This window comes from Colobus angolensis, unplaced genomic scaffold (assembly GCF_000951035.1).
Source record: "Colobus angolensis palliatus isolate OR3802 unplaced genomic scaffold, Cang.pa_1.0 Scaffold53, whole genome shotgun sequence".
Classification (NCBI taxonomy): domain Eukaryota; kingdom Metazoa; phylum Chordata; class Mammalia; order Primates; family Cercopithecidae; genus Colobus; species Colobus angolensis.
Window position 1 is genome coordinate 10071814 of NW_012118821.1, and position 21116 is coordinate 10092929.

The 21116-nt window shown below is 49.8% G+C and overlaps 1 protein-coding gene across 1 annotated transcript in view; it reads right to left on the reverse strand.

Moving 5' to 3' along the window:
• COLEC11 (collectin sub-family member 11) overlaps positions 1 to 21116 on the reverse strand; it is a 47094-nt gene that overhangs the window by 3356 nt on the left and 22622 nt on the right. The window contains exons 3-5 of the mRNA XM_011960985.1: positions 3403 to 3474; positions 635 to 688; positions 5 to 324 (exon numbers count right to left, since the gene is read on the reverse strand). Of these exons, the coding sequence (XP_011816375.1) occupies positions 5 to 324; positions 635 to 688; positions 3403 to 3474 (446 nt within the window). The remainder of the gene's footprint in view (positions 1 to 4; positions 325 to 634; positions 689 to 3402; positions 3475 to 21116) is intronic.

Here is a 21116-nt window from a genome sequence, read left to right on the forward strand (position 1 = left end):
TCACCATTCTGGGGAGGGAGTAGAAGAGCTGCAGAAGGAGTTTTGGGAGAATGATAGCGAGTGGGGGGGGGGGCGTGAAGGCGGGCAGAGGGCAGGGACAGAGGACAGGACACAACGTGTCCTGGTGACTTGGCAGCAGGAAGCAGGTGCCCCACAGGGAAGCCACATCCACCTGGGCTGGATCTGAGCTCCCTGGGACCTCCGAGGGGAGCCGTGTCGGTGGAGCACCATTGTGGGAGTCGGATGCAAGGACATCTGAAACCAGGGAAAGAGCCACCAAGTCCAGATGTGCTTTCTGAGAAGTCTGGCGGTAGGAGGAGACCCCTAGTGCCCACAGAGGCGAAGAAGTGGAGAATGCTCATCCTAGAACCGGTGTCACTGAGCCCAGCTACACACACAGACAGAATAACACAGTGGACAGGCAGATGACACTCCTAAGAGGTCATTAACATTCAGGTAGAAGGAAATCAAACACTGCAGCATCTCTGAGAGCATCACTGACACGGGGACCACATGGCCGGCACATGCGCTCTGTTCCCCAGCCCACCGCAGTTCCATTTAATGATCTACATTGTTTTCCAAAGTGCAATTTTTAATACATTATATGAAAAATCCTGGACCCTTCATGCCATACCTGGTTCTCCATTAGGACCAGGGGGTCCTATGTCACCAGAATCTCCTTTCTCACCTGAAAATGAAAAACAAGGTCCAAGTCACCAGGCAGAGGTGGACGTGTTGAGTTAAAAACATCAAGACTGAAAATGTGACTTGTCTCATGGATGTCTCCTGGGCCACCCTGTTGTTGTGAAGTACCGGAGCTCCATTCTGCAGGTAATTCCTGCTTCCGGCACTGTTTACGTGATACGAACCATATACGTGTCATGGGATGACAGGGATTATCGGGTGATCATTCTTTAAGTCAGTTCTGGAAAATCCAGGATATCTGATGGAACACTCTGCAGACATCGCCTCATGAATCCCTGGTGCCATGAGTGAGCCGCCACTCCCCCCAGCAGCCGACACGCCTCTCACAACAGCAGGAAAATCCAGATTGAGCACGATGGGAGCACCACGCGGGCCTGAGAGCTCATCTAATCCAAGAGTCAGCACACTCCTTCCTGTCCCAGTTCAAAGTCCTTCCTGTCCCTGCTTGCGGCAGCCTGGTGTCCTGGAGGGCCCAGACGCCAGAAGCCCTGGGCTCCATCCTGGCCAGGACCCAACCTCCAGTTAGATGAGACAAGCCACCTCACCACCCTGCCCCTCAGCTTTCCTCAATGTACCAAACAAGGGGGCTGAACAAAATGATGGCAACAGGGCTTTCTAGCTGCTCTAAAATTAAGTCATGTGACTTAAGAGAAATAAATTCTAATGCATTCTCTTTATTCTCACAGAGAAGCCCCAAATGCCTCTGCAAAGAGACTTGTGTAGATTCCGACTCCATTCGCATAAGGAGGGAAGGAGTTCCGCAGCCTCCACCCACCTGATTCCTTTGTGTTCCTTTATCAGCATTGGGAGCTTGGAAATGAAAGCACAGCTTGATCAGAACCCAGGATGACAATCTCAGACACAAGGCAAATCAAATAAGCAAAGCCAAACAAGGCCAGCCTGGACCAGCTGCCCCTTAGGAGATGCCGGCATCTGCCCAGAGCACACACCGCATGGTGAAAGTATACACATCCCTATGTGTGTGTCAATACGCAACGTGGTGTTATTCACAAAAGCAACAGGTGGAAAGAACCCACGTGTCCATCGACAGGTGAATGGTAACAGTTGTGGTCCGTCCGTACGGTGGAATATTATTCCCTAAAAAGGCAGGGCATTCTGACCCACGCTACCCACAGGTGAACCTTGAAAACACGACACCAACTGAAATCAACTAGAAGGACAAACATTGTTATCATTCCACATATGTGAAATATCCAGAATAGGCAAATTCAGAGACGGAAAGCAGATTGCAGGTCACCGGGGCTGGGGGAGGAAGAATGGAGAGCCATTGCTTAGTGGGAACAGTTTCTCTTTGGAGAGATGAAAAGGGTTTGGAAATAGTGTAATGCCTGTACACCATTGCAAATGTACTTAATGTCCCTGAATTGTACACTTAAAATGGCAAGTTTGGGGATATAAGTATTTTGCCACGATGTTATTTGGGTTTGTGAAGCCCCGCCTCCCTCCAGGTCCCATGATTCTCTGTGTGTTCGTCACTGGATTGGCCATGGCAGGGAAGGTGCCTCTCACCGGTTTTCCAAGAGGCCCACAGCTGAGCTGGGCCCCTCCCCACCGCTCTCCTGGCCACAGAGCCCTTTCTACCAGGTACGGGCTGGGCTAGGGGGAGGTCTGTGACCATGGATCAGAACAAACCATGAGAACCCCTCACAGCTCCCACTCCAGACCGTAGCCTAGGGGGAGGTCTGTGACCATGGATCAGAACAAACCATGAGAACCCCTCACAGCTCCAACTCCAGACCGTAGCCTCTTGGTACCTGGGCCAACCTGCTCTGAGGCAGATGAATGAGGTAGAAGAACCTGGCCCAGACTGGACAGACCACAGCAGACTCCCTCCACCGCTGGTGCTCAGGGCAGCTCAGCCGCATTGCTACACCATGCGGGACCCCAAGGAGACTTCGTGAGTCCACACCTGCGGAGCTCAGGGAGGGCCAGCTCCTTGCCCTCCCACCGGCTCCATCCCCTAGAGCCCAGCATACACCTGGAACAAGCCAAGCGCTCCAAAGACATCCACTGACCAGATGGCGGGGGGTGAGGGGGGCATGGAACAGCACCTTCTGAGCAACCCCTTGGCTGTCCTGGCCTCAGTCTCTCATCATGGGAGGCACAGCTGATCTGCCCGCCTTACCAAGGCTGTGCAGGCAAATGCAGCAGCGGAGACGGTGCAATCAGAACCCGCAGGTATAGCCTGAGCCCAGGTGTTGGCACCATAGTTGCTGCTCACACCCGCTGCTGTCTCCCCACACCCTGTTCTCACCAAGAATCATCCCATCACCTCGAAATGCCTGAGACCGAAGCTAGGGGAAGAGACACGGTGTCTCCTGAGCAGGGTCCGTCCACTCCTTACATGAGGCTCTAAGCGTGTTACCAAACTTGTTAAAGACGTTGTGGCTACACAGCCAGAGTCTCGCCCAAGCGCACTCGCCGCGGCCCCTCCATCCTGGGGTGCTATGAAAACCCCGCAGGATGGGGAGCACTTCACCGCACCCTGTAAGCACAGAGCCAGCAACTAGCTCCAAGCACCTCCAAAACGGAAGCATGGCAGGTGTCTTCTCCAGCACGCACAGAGCATAAACAGGAGCACCACACGAGACAATCCACGCTAGAGTTATTCTCGGGGGATCCAGACACTGACCCGAGGGGCGGGGGGAAATGAGGCAAGAATCACATCGCAAATACCTTTAGAGCCAATGGGACCGATCTTTCCATGGCGACCCACACTGCCTTTCTGTCCTTTGTCCCCCACGTCTCCTGTAGAAAACAATAAAAGCAAAGTTGGCTGATACACAGATGATACCGTGGCCTCCTGCATCACACATGTGCACGGGTGACCCGACCGCCCTCCTTCCTAACATCGCAGACACACAGAAGAGACTAAGAAAGACAGCTCTAAATCTCTCCAAGGTCACGTAGGTGACTGTCACAGTCAGATCGCCTGTTGATACAGCTTCCGAAGGAAGACGCACTTCCCCCAGAAGTCACACGCAGTATAGAACAGAGAGGCCGAACGGGGCATCCCTAAGTTCCCAACTCAACCATGGTCCATCCCCTCCGTGCCCGTGTGAGAGGAGAGCTCGTGTTTCCTCCATCCCAGCAAGGCAGAACCTCCCAGGTCTTACTCCTACACCCCACCAAACCACGTACCCACAACTCTGCAAGCACGGACATAACCAGCACTGTCAGGAACATGGTGTGGGGGTGGGTGCGGGTGGCAAAGCTCCTGGCTCCTCTCGGGTGTGTGAACTTGAGCCAGGGAGGAGGGTCCCAGCAGTGCTTCACCAGATGCCTCCCGGCTAGACCTGCTCTCCAGCAGAATGCCGGGTCCCGTGACCTCCTGGCCCCTGACCCAGCCTGGCTGTGTGCGGTGTGTGTCCCCCACCCTTCTCCTCTCATTCACAGCAAGAGGTACACCAAGATCCCACGGGATTGTCTCTCTGATCACTGGACCAAGCCCGAAGAATGCCGCTGTCACCCAGTCCCTAGAACAAATTAAACCAGAGGGTGGAGTTTCTCAGGGCTCCCTCCCACCAAGTGTTAAGCCCTCAGCAACTGCTCCTACCTGTCTGCTGGTGATCACCACTGACCACCAGCCCCACCAGCAAACAGCAAACAAGTACATAGGGAAAAACTGGGAAAAGAAACAGGAGACCTGATTTAACTCAGTAATTCTTTTTCACGGACATGATTACACATTAGGATTTCATGATCAGTTATAACCTACTGTTGCAGGAACTAAATGCAATTCAATGTGGGCAATCCTGCAAGACAGGGGGTGGCAGGAAGGACTTTCTATTGCACGCAGATAACGCTCTGTCCCGCAGTGACGCCACCTGCCTCCTTAGAACCAAGGACTTCCCTGCCGGGAACTCCTAGTCTTGTTTTGGAAAGCAGTTCTAATGTTCCCCCAATTCAGAATAGACAGAAATCAGAGGACGGAACATAGACTTCAGTGAGCTTTGCTAAAATGAAACCACACACACCCCTGCAAAGAGTGGTTTATGTTGCATTAAAATGCAGCCTTGATTCACAAAGCACATTCACACGCACTCTCTTATCTGGCTACGAAAGTGACACAGCCTGGCATGGCAGAGCCCGGACAAGAGCCACGCCCTGCTGCTCTGAGGCCCAGGCTGCTCTCCTGATGCTGGCAGCTGGGGGCCACACCCAGCCTGGGGGACAATGGGGGGACGAGGGAGGCAGAGGAAGATCCTAATGGCACCTAGGCTGGAGAGCCAGCACGGAGGTGACTCTGCTTTGCGCCCCAGGCACTGTGTGTCGCCAGCGGTGCAGGGTGCTGGCTGTAGGAGTCAGAGCTCAGGGTCTACTGGTAAATCAGGACAGCACTCCAGCAACTGCAGTGCATGCAAGAGGAAGGGAATAGAAAAAGGGCATAGCGACGCCACTTCCTTGTCCGTCCTCAGAGCCTAGGAAAGCATCAGAGAGGGTGTGGTGCATGCTCCGTGCTGTGGGAGAGGCAGAGAGTTGGAGAAGAGGGCGGTGGGACCAGACTTGTGTTCAGGAAGCATCTGGCAACACTGGTTGGAGAGGCTGAAAGGCATGAAAGGAGGCCAAGGGCAGAGCAGGCGGGGGGTGAAGGGGGTCACGGCAGGCGGGGTCTGGGAGGACAAGAAGAAGGGCCCAGATCGGGGAGACACCCAGGAGGTGGCGCTGGCAGAACATCGTGCCTGATGGGAGGTGCGGATGAGGCACACACAGCTGGCACTGGGTGGCGAGCCCTCCCCGAGGAGGGGGCAGGGAGACACAGCTCTGGAGAGCCACAGAGGGGGATGCCACAAGGCGTGTGGGGAGAGGGGGACAGGCAGGGGAGAGGGGGACAGGCAGGGGAGAGGGGCCATCATGTGACGGTGACAAGGGCCAGGAGGGCACCTGAGAGAAGTGTCCAGTGGGAGGCAGGGGCCGGGCGGCCCCTCAGGAGACCCACGTGAGGAAGAGGAGCCCGGGGAGGAACCCGAGGGTAGCGGGGCAGGCAGGGGCACAGCAAGGCAGCTAGAGGCACTGCCACCGGGGGGCACCCAGTGAGGACAGGGCCGAAGACACAGGCAGGGCCGGGACTGGGTGGGTAGCCAGGAGGTCTCACAGAGGGAGGGGCCGCTCAGTGTGTCGCCTTCCATCAGGGGCCAGCCCTGCCCTGCTCCGAATCCCTCTCCATGGCAGCCTGTGAGTCCAGCGCCTGCCGGAGCCACCTGGCCTGCTCTTCTGACAGCTGGTGCCAGGCACCCGTTCCTGCTGTTCTGAGACATGACGATTTCAACCTGAAATTTCTGTAACAGAAAAATGCCAGAGCAAGGAGAGAGAAGGGCGACAGGAACAAACAGCTTCAGTAAACCAGCCAACCCATTATACATGCCCAAAACTTGCTGCAAGGGAGGCAATTTGCAATTGCCTGGAATATGACCGAGGAGCCCTGCTTTGCTGCAGAAGGAGGCGCGGTACGGTCAGTTCTCAGGGCTGGAGGAGCTGGGAAGTTGTCACTCTGCTGCGTCTGCTCAGCCAGCCTGGTTTTGCACCCACAGAAATGCAAAGCTAGCTGAATTCACCTTCTCCAAGAGTCCCCCAAACATTTAAAAACTGTTCTCTCTCTGAAATCTTCCCTTCACCCAGCTAGAAACCCTCAGTCCCTGCCCCATCCTGGCTGCCTTTCCCCAGCACATACCCTGGTATGTCTTGGTTCCTCGGCAGGATGGACGCAGCCACCCACACCGAGTGCCCAGTCACGGCCTGAGCACCATCACCTCCTGCAGTGGATGGAGCTGTGCCCCTCACGAAATTCCTCTGTTGAAGGCATGACCCCAAGGTGCCAGTATTTAGAGACAGGGCCTTTGGGAGACAGTTAGGGCAAGATGAGTTTGTGAGGGCAGGTGTCCCCCACCGTGCTCTGAAGCTGAAAGGTGAGCCCCGTGCTTCTGCTCAGCCTCCCGCAGAGGGTCCTACAGAAAAGCTCATGTTCCCTGAAAACATACATCTGCTGTTTCGTGTTGTCCCAGGCCCTGTCTGTTGTCCCAGGCCCAGGAACACGTGTCTTCCTCGGGTCTTCTGTGCAAAGACAAACTCTCCTGTGCCCAGCTCTCCACCGCGCTGTCGCTGAGGTTCTGTGCTGACCATTAGGAGGAAGGTTGGGACAGCCTCAATGTTTACGCTTCTTATTTCCCCCTCCATGTCTTCATGCTGCTCCCCCGTCAGTCAGCTGTGGTCCCCCACTCTGTCCCCTCGCGAGGAGGTTCAGGCTGCCAGATCAGGCTGGACACATTCGCAGCACCCTCACAATCAGCAAGCAGCCACAGCAGGGGTTTCTCAGACCCCCCATGATAGGGACCGGGTCCCACACTTCTCCAAGGGCAGAAGCTGAGCGCTACTCGCTGGAGACAGGTGCCAAGTGTCAGCGATGACCTTGGATTTGCATTAACGTCTGGCCGTGCAATTTAGAGATGGCTAAAGGCCAAACGCTCTCAAGTCACTCTCAGGTTTTAACTTGTCTGCAACAGCAGGATGCGTGCCTCCTCCAGCTGATAGACTGAACCACTAATGAGTCTTTCTCGCAGGTGGGAGGAGCACGCCTCCCCAGGAGCACCTGTGCCCCAGGGGCTTCTCCTCTACCGTCTCCTGGGCCTTACCATCCCGCTCTACTTGTCAGCCTGGGGACCTGGCCTCATCCTCCAGGGAGGAGCTGTCTGGGTGGGAAGGCGGGAAGGTGGGGTCTGTGGGTCGCTTCTCTCTCCCCAATACTGTCCTTGAACAGCTTCACATCTCATCTCTCAGGGGTCTCAGGGAGAAACAGCTCGCAGATGGGGAGGAGCCCCTTGCGCCCTCCTCATCTTTTCCAGGTGGAAGCTTCTTAGCAAATAGTTAACTGTTCGTTCAGGTGAAGGAACACAATCTGCCTCTGCCACGTCGCTCCTCAGCCCCTGTGGTGCTCGGGCTTTTTCATGGGCAGGTGCTGTTCCCAGGGCTGGGACTCTGGTTTTCTTTCCCATGCTCTGACGCCGCCCCTCTCCAGGTGGGGACTCGGTGGGAGTCCTGGGATTCTTCCCATTTTTCCATCTTTCAGAAATAAGTTAGAATACTCCCAGGTAGACTGTGTGCCAGGAAAGCACATCCACACATACATGCTGGTTTCAGCTTCACAACGTTCCTAGCAGCACCAGCTATTAGGGCTGAATTACATCCTCCAAAATTCCGACAATGGAGCCCTAACCCCAGTGTGACTCCTACTAGAAGCAGGGTCTTTAAAGAGGTCACACAGGTGGGCCCTGGTCCAACAGGAATGTGACTTTACACAAAGAAAAAGAGAGGCCAGGATTGTGCGTGCACGGAGGAAGGCTGCGTGAGACAGCAGGAAGACGCCACCTGTAAGCCCCAGAGAGCAGCCTTGGGAGAAGTAGCCCTGCCGGCACCTGGATCCCTGACTTCCAGCCTCCACAGCTGGGAGGAAATCATCTCTGTCCTGGAAGCTGCCCACTGTGTGGTACTGAGAGACGGAGACACTGCCCTCTGCTCCAGAAGAGGAGTTCAGAGAGTCAGGTGACCACCACTGGTCACACAGGGAGCCAGGAAGGAACACAGTGCCCCGTGATTCAGAGCACAGCCTCTGCGATCAGACAGGCCTGGCCCCAAATCCCAGTGCTCCACCCATGAAACCTTGCACAAGTTACAGCCCTCTGTAAGCCTCAGTTTCCCTGTCAAGTGGTACCTCAGGGCATTCCATGCCTCGGGTCACAGCGAGCATCAGGAGCAGGAGCGCACATTGACGGCGTGGATTTCACCCAGACCAAGGCCTCCTGGCTCCATGTCCAGGGCTCCAAACCCTGCACCTCCACTGTGGGCAGGCCCGAGCCTGTGGGGCTTCCACCCCTGGGTACAGCCAAAGCCACCCTCCACGGGCCAGGAACTGCGGGAAGGCTGTATTTCTAAGAGCGGGGGGCTGGAAGCATAGCGCAGGTTTGTGCTCCTGTGGGAGGACAAGCAGTGCTCCACTCCCAAGCCTGGGGGCAGGAGACAGAGAGACCAGAGTGTGCAAAGCAGCAGGCAGAGCCCTCTGAGCAGAGCCACCTCCGAGCAGAGCCCCCTCCGAGCCCACTCACCTGTGTCAGCCATGACCAAGTGCACTCGGCTGGTAGGGAGTTGGGATGGCTACAGGTGGCCCAAACCCTCCTGTCCCTCCTTATTCCCTTCTGCCCTAAACCCATAGCTTGGACCACCAGACCCCTCTCCACAGTCCCCTCAGCCTTGCAGGGAGGCCTTTGGGGGAAGCGCCAGGCACTGGGCGCAGCTGGGCCTGGGGGTGGAGAAACACTCCCTCCACTGGATGAGCCAGTGCCAACTTTCTCTAAACACCCCGACAGCAGGCAGATGTTATTGTTCTCTGGATCTCCTGAAAGAGAACAAGAGAAATGCCTCGAGCATCCAAAAAACCTGTTGCCGTGACCTTCGCTCTCGGCCAGTCTGCTTTGGTTTACTGTTACAATTCTTTGAAGAATGCCTCAGAATCATTTTTAAAAATGTTTTCTTAACTTTCTTTTTGATACAGAGCCTTGCTCTGTCATGCAGGCTAGAGTGCAGTAGTGCAATCTCTGCTCACTGCAACCTCTGTCTCCCAGGTTCAAGCGATTCTCCCGCCTCAGTCTCCTGAGTAGTTGGGATGACAGGCATACGCCACCAGGTCTGGCTAATTTTTGTATTTTTAGTAGAGATGGGGTTTCACCATGTTGGCCAGGCTGGTCTCGAACTCCTGATCTCAGGTGATCCACCCACCTCGGCCTCCCAAAGTGCTGAGATTACTGGCGTGTATTGTATTGCATTTCTTCAAAATTGTAAAAGAAGATGAAACGTGGCTTTACCAATACAATCCTAATGACGAAACCATCAAAGCAGTGGCTGCCAAGAGGTGGAAGTGGGCCACGAAAGCAAAGCAGATTGACCAAGAGCAAAGGACACGGCAACAGGCTTTTCGGATGCTCAAGGCATCTTGCTTGTTCCCTTTGTGGAGGGCCAAAGAACAACAACACGTGCTTACTATCAGAGGGTTTTGAGAAAGTTGGCCAAAGCCTTAGCAGAAAAATGCCCAGGAAAGCTTCACCAGAGCCCTTCTCCACCACAACAGTGCTCCTGCTCATTCTCCATATGAAACAAGGACAACTTCGCAAGAGTTTCTAGTGGAAATCATTAAGCATCCGACTTTCCCAATTTGGCTCTTTCTGACTTCTTTTTGTTTCCTTATCTTAAAATATCTGTAAAGGGCACTCATTTTTCTTCAGTAAACAATGTAAAAAAAGACTACATTGACATGGTGAAATTTCCAGGACTCTCAGTTCTTTAGGGATGGACTAAATGGCTAGTATAATTACTTACAAAAGTGTCTTGAACTTGATGGTGCTTATATTGAGAAATAAAGTTTATCTATTTATTTTTATTTTTTAATTCCATTTTTCCACAAACCTTTTGAAGTCCCCTCACACATTACACACAGCCACATGCACATATACTATACACACATTCATGTACACATGCATACACATATGCACACATACATACTATACACATATGCATACAGACATCTACATGCATACATACATATATGTGCATGCATACTATACACACATGCACATGCACATAGAGATGTGCATATTCACCTCCACATACACACATGTGCATGCAAACATATACATATTAACAGATATGCAATATGCAAACATATATGCACACATACACACATGCATATACATATGCATGATGCATGCACATGCCTGCAAACATGCATGTATAAATACAACCACACATAGCATGTATCAGAACATCACATATATGTACATATAAACATACCTGTATGCACATATATAAAACTTACAAACCTACATATATGGATACATGTGTACACACAAGATACATACATGAATACAAACATACACATATACATACATATGTAAGAGCACTTGGAATTCAGCTTCCTCAGCGATTTTTAACTACTGGGCTTTCTCTGGACCCGTGGCCTGGCTTTGTTATCTCAAAACAGGGCATCCAGCAGCACATACATAGACAAAGGCATACTCACATGACATACCCATGCATACTATAGGAACACACATATACATACTATTCACACACATGCTATATGCACATACACACAAATGCACATATGCACATACACACAGGTATGTATATATATGCACACATGCATATGCACACATATATGGATACATATATGTATCCACATATGTATCCATACATACCACTATACATGCACATACATGCTATGTGCACATGTCTGCATGCACACACTATACATGTGTGCATGAGTGCACGTACATATGCATACTTTTATCCTCACACAACTCAAGCTTGTACAGCTGCTCAGCACCTAGGCTTTAACTGAGAACCCCAAAAGCACCCAGGAGACCCTCACTACACCCCAACCTCCACATATCAGCCACACGCACTGGGACCTATTGGTGTGAGCTGTTGTTTCTGACAGAAATACTCTATTTTGGGGTGTTCGGAGGAAGAAGAAAAGGTGAGAACCGTTAAAATCCACTGAGATGGTCAAACATTCTCTGCTTCACACCACAGCCTTTTTTGTAGCTGACTTGTTTCAACTTGAAGACATTTCTTGGAAGCGAAGCCCTGGGCAGCACAGTGGTGTGGTTCCAGACCCAGAGGTTTTCTGAGGAGAGCAGAGTAGAAAAAGAGCCCCAACGCCTTTTTCCCTCTCCCAAGGCCTCGTGCACCTCCGAGTCACAGAAAGCTTTTTGCAAGAGGCAAGCAACGCCCCCTCCCGCTGGCTGCGTGCGACAACAGGAATGCGCCTGATGCCCCTGGATCCCTTCCCTCTCTGCCATAGGAGCTTCTGGCTGCGGCACCCGGCGCACTGGGCACGAACGCCATGGCCCATCCCACACCTCATCACCATTGTGAGCAGTGCCGTGCCTCCCATCTGTCCTCTGGACACGCGTGAGGATTGAGAGCAGCTCAAAGCAGGTGCGGAGCTCTTATTAATTTTAACGAACACTTCACACAGTCCTCTGAAGTGGAGAAGGGGCAAAAAGAGCATTTGGAATTCAGCTTCCTTGGCGATTTTTAACAGCCGGACTTTCTCTGGGCCATGGCCTGGCTTTGCTATCTCAGAACAGGCCATCCAGCCGTACCACCACCCCGAGCGGGGGGCGGGGGGTCTCACTTTCCCGACAGGACACTCCCTCAATGCCCCCAGCGCACACCCAGCTGGCCTGTTCAGGGCAGCCCCCGCTGCAGCCAGGCCCCCATGTGAGCAGAACATGCACTTTGTGGAAGCAGAGGCGTCTGGACCCCCACCAATGGGGACAGCCCAGGCCTGCAGCAGCACCTGGGTGTTGCTAAGACCAGGGCAGGGTCTCAGGCCGCCCTCCTGGGCCAGGAGCTGCATTTAAACAAGAGCCCCTGGGGAAACCTGAAGCAGAGCCCTGACTCCAGAGACAAGCAGAGAACACAGCATCCACCCAGCATGGCCGGGAGCCTCGTCCCACAGACCAGCTCTCTAGAACCCGGCGGGGCAGCTCCTTCAGCTGGGAAGGGAGGACGATACAGATGGGGGGCCCTTGGCCATAGACAGGGATCACCCACAGACTGCAGAGGTATTCGAAGATAGGAAACCTCAGGATATTTTTCCAAGAGTGGACGGAGGGCCTTCCTAATGTCAGGTCTCATGCTAGGACCTGAAGGCGCAAGGATGAGAGCGGATCTGCAGACCCGGGGCCAGTGATGGCAGCAATGCCCTGTGAAGGCTGTGATTTTGATGTCAGCTGCAGACCCCAGGCCCACTCACAGCAGCAATGCCCGGTGAAGGCTATGATTTTGATATCAGAAGTTGAAAACAACGGTTTGGAGTGGTCACGGGCTGGGCAACAGCAGGGCTGGCATGGGAGCAGGGCTGTCATACCCAGGCCCCACTCTTCCCAGGCATGCTCCTCCCCTGCAGGAGTCCCTTCGAGAAGCACTGGAACAGGTGCTGAGACCCACCTTGTCATCATGCCCTGCGTTATGCCCAGCGTCATCATGTGCAGCGTTGTGCCCAGCTCCGTCGTGCCCAGATCCACACTGTTGTCATGCCCAGCATCGTCATGCCCAGTGGTGTCATACCTAGATCCACCCTGTCATTGTGCCCAGCATCACTGTGCTCAGCATTATCATGCCCATTCATTGTGCCCAGATCCACCCCATCATCGTGTCCCGTTTTCATGCCCCAACATCGTGCCCAGAGCCATCATGCCCAGATGCAGCCTGTCATGCCCAGTGCCATCATGCCCAGCGTCGTCGTGCCCAGATCTACCATCATTATGCCCAAATCCACCCCATCGTTGTGCCCATCATCATGCCCTCCATTGTCATGCCCAGTGTTGTTGTGCCCTGATCCACCCCATCATCATGCCCATCACCGTGCCCTCCATTGTCATGCCCAGTGTCGTGCCCAGATCCACCCTATCATCATGCCCAGTGTCGTTGTGCCCAGATCCACCCCATCATCGTGCTCATCATCGTGCCCCCCATCGTCAGGTCCAGCATTACTGTGCCCAGCATCATCATGCCCCCACCATTGTGCCCAGCGTCATCGTGCCCAGATTCACCCCATCGTCATGCCCATCATCGTGCCCAGTGTCATCATGCCCAGTGTCATCGCGCCCAGTGTCGTCGTGCACAGCATCATTGTGCCCAGCATCATTGTGCCCAGGGGAAGTTGAGTTGCAGCCCCCAGTTTGCCCAGGACTGCAGTGGTTCCCAGGACGCTAGAAACCGGGAAGTCTTGGCCCCCAAGCTCCCGCAGACGTCACTGTTTTTCTCCAGGTGAGTCCTTGCAGCATAATGCCATGGAAGCCACAGATGTCGGTGACTGGATATCAGGGAACTGCCACTGTGCCCCCACTGCAATGAGCTAGAAAGTTATCCACTAGCACCCAGCTAGCAAGCCCACAGACAGAAAAGCCAGTGGGCCAGGGGAGCTGGCAAGGCTGTGTCCCACTGAAAGTGAGACTCCAGGGCGAGTGTGTGGAGGGTGGTGGTGGCTGAGGTCCTGGTTCCCAGCACATCTGAGCCCCCTGGGGCCCGAGCACTGCTTACCACACAGACAGAGCGCCCAGGGTGTCCTAGGTCTCTGGGAGGAGACCCATTCCAGGTTACATATAAAAAGTCCTAAGTTTATTCCCATAAATACCACATCATATGTAAACATATTCCATTCTCTCTTTGACCTAATGTCCTTGAGAATAAACATTATCCAGAACAGAGCATTTACAACTGACAGAAACAGCCACGATTATCAGAAAGAATGTCAGCTGGTTATTGCAGAGCCCGGAAGTCATGCTTATTCCCTAGTGAGTTCCCATGAACAAAAGCACCAGGGCCCAGACATTCTTCTGTGCAAACGGAAAATGGTAACAGCAATCACCAGGCCACCGGGGCACGGGGCAACTGCTGCATCCAAGACATTGTGCGTCTATACTTCCTTTTAACCCTCCTGGGAGTCCTGGGAGGTAGAACCCCGCCCCCCCGGCCCCCATTTTACAGGTACAGAAAAAGGGGACTTGGAAAGACAAAGCTGATTCCAGAAGCTGACATGACTGACAGGTGGTGGAGCCACGATACAGACAGGCCCAGTGTGCCCAGAACTGTCTGGCTCCACGTCTGCGGTCTCTGCCCTGCTCAGCCGAAGCGGGGACCACATTGTGCCTGACAATATTCCTCCCTCCCAGCAAACCACGTCAATCTAGAGATGGGGCTTCTGCTCCAGTTCTGTCCAAGCCATGTGGCCATGGGCAGGGTGGTTGCCTATTCTCTGCATCTCAGGATCCAACGTAAGTGTGAAGGTGAGATTTCCAGATCCATTACCCTGTGATCCCATCTTTACAAAGGATGAGGTGTGCTTCCTTTTGGAGATATCAAAAGCTGCCATGACTGGCTGTGACCGTTGGAAAAAGTAAATACAATGTTATGACAATCCCTGCTTGACAACTCAGATAATAGAGATGTTAAATAACTTTGCAAAGTCTGCCAGGTGTGGCGGCTCATGCCTGTAATCCCAGCACTTTGGGAGGCCAAGGGGGGGGGGTGGATTTCTTGAGGTCAGAAGTTCAAGACCAGCCTGACCAATGTGGTGAAACGCCATCTCCACTAAAAATACAAAAATTAGCCAGGCGTGGTGGTGGGCCCCTGTAATCCCAACTATTCAGGAGGCTGAGGCAGGAGAATCACTTGAACCCGGGAGGCAGAGGAGGTTGTAGTGAGCCAAGATTATGCCACTGTACTCCAGCCTGGGCAGCAGAGCGAGAGCGAGACTCTGTCTCAAAAAAAAAAAAAAAACTTTGCAAAGTCATGGGTCCAAGCTGAGGCACAGCGTAGACCCTTGAGTGCTAAATGCCACTGCCCTAAGCTGACTCCCTGGGATGCCAAACACCACATCCATTTATGGACTCCTAGCCCTCCCCATCTCCAGATATCAGAAACCTTGAATTACCAGTAGCCTCCCGAGTGCCTTCCCCAACCCCCACCCTGGGCTGGGTCCATGGCCCCACACCCACCACAAGGCAGCCAAGAACGCTGTCTCAGCAGTTGCTCTCCTGCACATCCTGCCTCAGGCTCACCCTCCATCTGTGCCCGCCCGTCAGCAGGGACCTGAGGCCTGCTTGAGCATGGAAGCCTGGCCCACACCTGAACATCAGTGGGGACATGCCTCGGAGCCTGAAAAAGCCTGCTGCCACTTCTAAGTGGGAGAAGGAAGGAAGAAAAGAGGGAGGGAGAAGGGAATTCCTCAGAGGTTTTAATAGAGAATCCTTGCAGCCTTGGATCAGCAAGTCATTGTGTTTGTGGATCCTTTTATTACGATTCTTTGAAAGGTAGAAATGAAAAGAGTCTATCAGACTTTAACCCCATATCTCTGGGGTAGTCAATGTACATTTCATGACCCTCTGTAAATCTATCAATCTAATACTTAGGAATAACTACTATGTTGGGGACTTTGAACCACTTACTCGCCAGCTGGCAGAGTGTGATCCACAAATCCCTACCCTTGAGGAATGTATAATCTAATTAGGAAGACAAGACACGCACGCGTGGGTGACCTTAGGAGGATGGCTTTCTACCACAGTCCCCCCAAAGCAGCTTCCATTTTGACAAGTCCCCACGAACACAAGTGTCTTTGTAGGAGTCTGGAAGTCCAGTGGAGAAGTTCCAGCACACTGTTAGAGAAAAAAATCCAACAGATGCACTGATGAGGGTAAGAACAGTTTCATTTTACCCATGTGACCCTTTCCCCAGGAAACATAACTCAGCGCCCAGGGAGACCCCCTTGGCCCATGATTTCTCCCACTGGAGTAAGTGAAAGTGTAGTCAGTGAGCTTCCAGCTTCCCCAGACATCCAGGATGCTGCCCAAAAAGGCCTGCTTCTTTCTTGTCTCACCTACAATACCGAGGTGACTGACATGGAGGAGAAGTTGGGAGAGACTGGGAGCTGGGAAGAAAGGCTATGGACCTTAATAATTGCTCTGCAGATTTTATTAGGAAGCCCCCCAACAAGCCACTTGAGACGCCTTTCCTGTGAACCATCCCAACTGGTCCACGGGCACCCAAATGCTCACGTGCTTCATCCATCCCTCCGCCAGCTCCCCAAAGGCACCCCCACAGATGGCAAGTGCAAGCATCTCACACAGACAGATAGCTTGACTGTGTGGGATGGGGAGAAGGCACAAGAACTTGAGCATTTCAGAGCACTGCCCTAGGGGAAACTAATGAGAGGCTCATAGCACCTAGACTGGCTTTGTGGGATCAAGAAAAGGCATATACTCTTAAAAAGTTCACCCCTCTCCAAGAGAAGCAAAAGGTGTGGAGCAGGTGCCTCCATAGAAATGGACTGAGAGAGCCTCAGAATCCCTAGCCAGGCTGTTTAGTAAAGAAATTTCTCTCCCAAGAAAAGTCATAAAAACTAGAGGAGGTGACTGCTTTTGCAAATGAAAAAACAGCAATGCAAGACTTCAAGGAATATAAAATATCAAGGAAACATGACACTACCAAAGGAACACAATAATACTCTAGTAAACCAATCCCAAAGAAACGGAGATCTACAAATTGCCTAACAAAGAACTAAAAATAATCACTGTAAGGAAGCTCGGTGAGATACAACAGAACACAGACACACAACTCAACAAAATTAGAAAAACAATACATTAAAAATGAGGAATTCAATGAAGAGATAGAGATTTTTTTTTTTTTTTTTTTTTTTTGAGACGGAGTCTCGCTCTGCTGCCCAGGCTGGAGTGCAGTGGCCGGATCTCAGCTCACTGCAAGCTCCGCCTCCCGGGTTCACGCCATTCTCCTGCCTCAGCCTCCCAAGTAGCTGGGACTACAGGCACCAGCCACCTCGCCCGGCTAGTTTTTTGTATTTTTTAGTAGAGACGGGGTTTCACCGTGTTAGCCAGGATGGTCTCGATCTCCTGACCTCGTGATCCGCCCGTCTCGGCCTCCCAAAGTGCCGGGATTACAGGCTTGAGCCACCGCACCCGGCCAAGATAGAGATTATTTTTTAAAAAAAGAACCAAACGAACCTCTAAAGCTAAAGAACAGAATGAATAAAATTTAAAATGCAGTAGAGAGCATCAACAGCAGAACGGATCAAACAAAAGAAAAGAAAGAACATGTGAGCTTGATGACAGGTCATTTAAAAATATCCAATCAGAGAGGAAAAAAGAAAAAAGGCATTAAAAGAAATTAAGAAAGCCTACGAGATCTAAAGGATACCATCAAGAAAGCTAACATTCACATTATGGAAGTTGCATTAGGAGAATATAGAGAGAAGGTGATAGAAAGCTTATTTAAAGAATTAATGCCTAAAAAACTTTCCAAACTTGGGAGTGATGTGGACATCAAGGTACATGAAATTTAAAGTCTCCAAATAGGTTCAACCCACAGAAAACTTCACCAAGATACATTATAATCAAACTACCATAAATCAAAGACAAGAAGAGAATTTTGAAAGCAGAAAGAGAAAAGAAACTCATAACATCCAAGAGAACCCTTACAAGGCTATCAGCAGACTTCTCAGCAGAAAACTTGCAGACCAGGAGAAAGTGGGATCATATATTCAAAGTACTGAAAGAAAAAAACTGGCAATGAGATTATGTACTCAGCAAAGCCATCCTTCAAAAATAAAGGAAACATGAAGAGTCTCCCAGATACACAAAAGCTAAAGAAGTTCCCCACCCCTAGACTTCCCTTACAAGAAAGGTAAAGGAAAGTTCTTCAAGCTGAAACAAAAGGATGCTCATTAGTAACATGAAAACATTTAAAAGTGTAGAGATAACTGATAAAACTATATACTTGTCTTAGTCTGTTTTCTGTTGCCATTACCGAATATCTGTGACTGGGTAATTTATAAAGAAAAGAAATTATTTTTACGGTTCCAGAGGCTGGGAAATCCAAGGTCAAGAGGCCACATCGGATGAGGACTCTCCGCAGAGTCTTGACATAGCACAGGGCATCACACAGTAAGGCGGCTCATGAGAGAGGCCACCTGGCTTTTACAATAGTCCCACTCTCATGATAACTAACCCACTCCTGTAATAACCCATTCATCTATTAACTCATAAATGGAGCAGTCATTCATAATGTCAGGGAACTCATGATCCAATCACCTCCTAAAGGTCCGATCTCTCAATACTATATTAAAGTCAAGTTTCAATGTGAGTTTTAGAGGGGACAAACATTCAAATGATAACAATAGTCAAATTCAGAATACTCTGATGGTGTAATGGTTATGTGTAAATCATATATAACTCTCGTATAAAGGTTAAAAGACAAAGATATTAAAAATAACCATAGCCACAATAATTTGTGTTGTTGTTTGTTTTTAGAGACAGGGTTTCACTCTCTCACTGCAGCCTCCAGATCCTGGGCTCAAACAATCCTCCTGCCTCAGCTGTGATTACAGGCACGTGCCACCACACCCTGCTAATATATTTTATTTATTTATCTTTTTTTGAGATGGAGTATCACTTTGTCGCCCAGGTTGGAGTACAGTGGTGTAATCTCAGTTCACTGCAAGCCCTACCTTCCGGGTTCAAGTGATTCTCCTGCCTCAGCCTTCTGAGTAGCTGGGACTACAGGTGCACATCACCACACCTGGCTAATTTTTGTATTTTTAGTAAAGATGAGGTTTCACCATGCTGGCCAGGGTGGTCTTCAACTCCTGACCTCGTGATCTGCCTGCCTTGGCCTCCCAAAGTGCCAGGATTACAGGTGTGAGCCACTGTACCTGGTCCAATAATTTGTTAATAAATGTACAATAAAAAAGATGTAAATTGTGATATCAAAAGCATAAAATGGGGGGGTGGGTGTAAAAGTGTAGAGTTTTCTGTGTGATCAAAGTTATCAGTTTAGCATAGACTGTTATAACTATAAAATGTTTTATATAAGCCTTGTGGTAACCACACATAAAAAATCTAGTATATACACAAAAGAAAGAAAAAGGAATCAAAGCATACTACTAAAGAAAAGTATCAAACAACAAAGGAAAACAGCAAGACAGGAAGAAAGGAACAAAGGATCTACCAAGTGACCAGAAAACAATTAACAAAATGGCAATGGCAAATCCTTAGCTATCAATAATTACTTTAAATGTAAATAGATTAAATTATCCAATAAAAAGACATAGAGTAGCTTAATAAAAAATAAAAATGAAAAGAAGACCCAACGATATACACTGCCTACAAAAGACACTTCAGCTTTAAGGTCACACATAGACTAAAAACGAAGGGATGGAAAAAGATATTCCACACAAATTGAAACCAAAACAGGAGTAGCTATATTTATTTTATATCAGACAAAATAGACTATGTCAAAAACTGTAGCCAAGAGTAAAAAAAGGCTTTTATATAATGATACAGAGTGAATTCATCAAGAAAACATAATCATTACAAATATATACACATTCAACACTGGAGCACCTAAATATGTAAAGCAAATATTAACAGATCTGAAGGGAAAATAGACAGCAAACACTAATACTAGGGGACATCAATACCTCACTTTCAACAATGGAAAGATCACCCAGACAGAAAATCAATAAGAAAACACTGTACATAAACTACACTTTAGACCGAACGGAGCTAACAGACATACAGAGAACACTCCATCCAACAGCCGCAGAAAACACATTCCTCTCCAGTGGACACGGAACATTCTTCGAGATACATCATACGTTAGGCCACAAAACAAGTCTCTACAAATTCAAGGAGACTGAAATCATATCAAGCATCTCTTCTAACCACAACAGTATAAAACTAGGAATCAGCAAGAGAAGGAAAACTGGAAAATTCACAAATACGAGAAAATTAAACAAGACATTCCTGAACAATCAATGAGTCAAAAAAGGAATCAAAAAATATCTTGAAACAAATGAAAATGAAAACACAACATACAAAAACTTATGGGATGCAGCAAAAAGATATTCTAAGAGGAAAGTTTATAACAATAAATACCTACATGAAAGGAAAAGAAAGATTACAAATAAACAATCTAACTTTACATCATAAGGGACTAGAAACAAACAAACAAACGAAGCTCAAAGTTAGAAGTAAGGAAATAACAAAGATCCGAGGAGAAATAATCAAATAGAGACTAGAAGAGCGACAGCAAAGCGACAAAACTGAGTTGCTTTTTGAAAAGGAAAAAAAAAAACTGACAAAACCTTAGCTAGACTAAGAAAAAAGAGATAACTCAAAATCCGAAATGCAATGGAGAAATGACAACTGACACCACAGAAATAAGAAGGGTCGTAAGAGACTAATATGAGTAATTATACACCAAAAGTTTGAATAATCTACAAGAAATGGACAAATTCCTAGAGACACACAACCCACCAAGACTGAACAATGAAAAAAATAATAAATTTGAACAGACCAGTATCGAGACTGATTCCGTAGTCAAAAATCTCCAATCGAAGAAAAGTCCAGGACCTGGTATCCTCATGCCAAACTTTACCAAAAATTGAAATAAGAATTAATACCAATCCTTCCAAAATCTTACAAAAAACTGAAGAGGAGAGAACACGTCTGAACTAGCTTTACAAAGCTAGCATTACCCTGATACCAAAGCCAGAAAAGGACAGTAGAAGAAAAAAATTACAGGCCAATATCCCTGATGAACATAGATGCAAAAATCCTCAACACAATACTAGCAAACTAAATTTCACAGCACATTAAAAGGATTATACATGGCCAGGCACAGTGGCTCATGCCTGTAATCCCAGCATTTTGGGAGGTCAAGGCAGGTGGATCACCTAAAGTCAGGAGTTCAAGACCAGCCTGGCCAACATGGTGAAACCTCATTTCTACTAAAAGTACAAAAATTAGCTGGGCATGGTA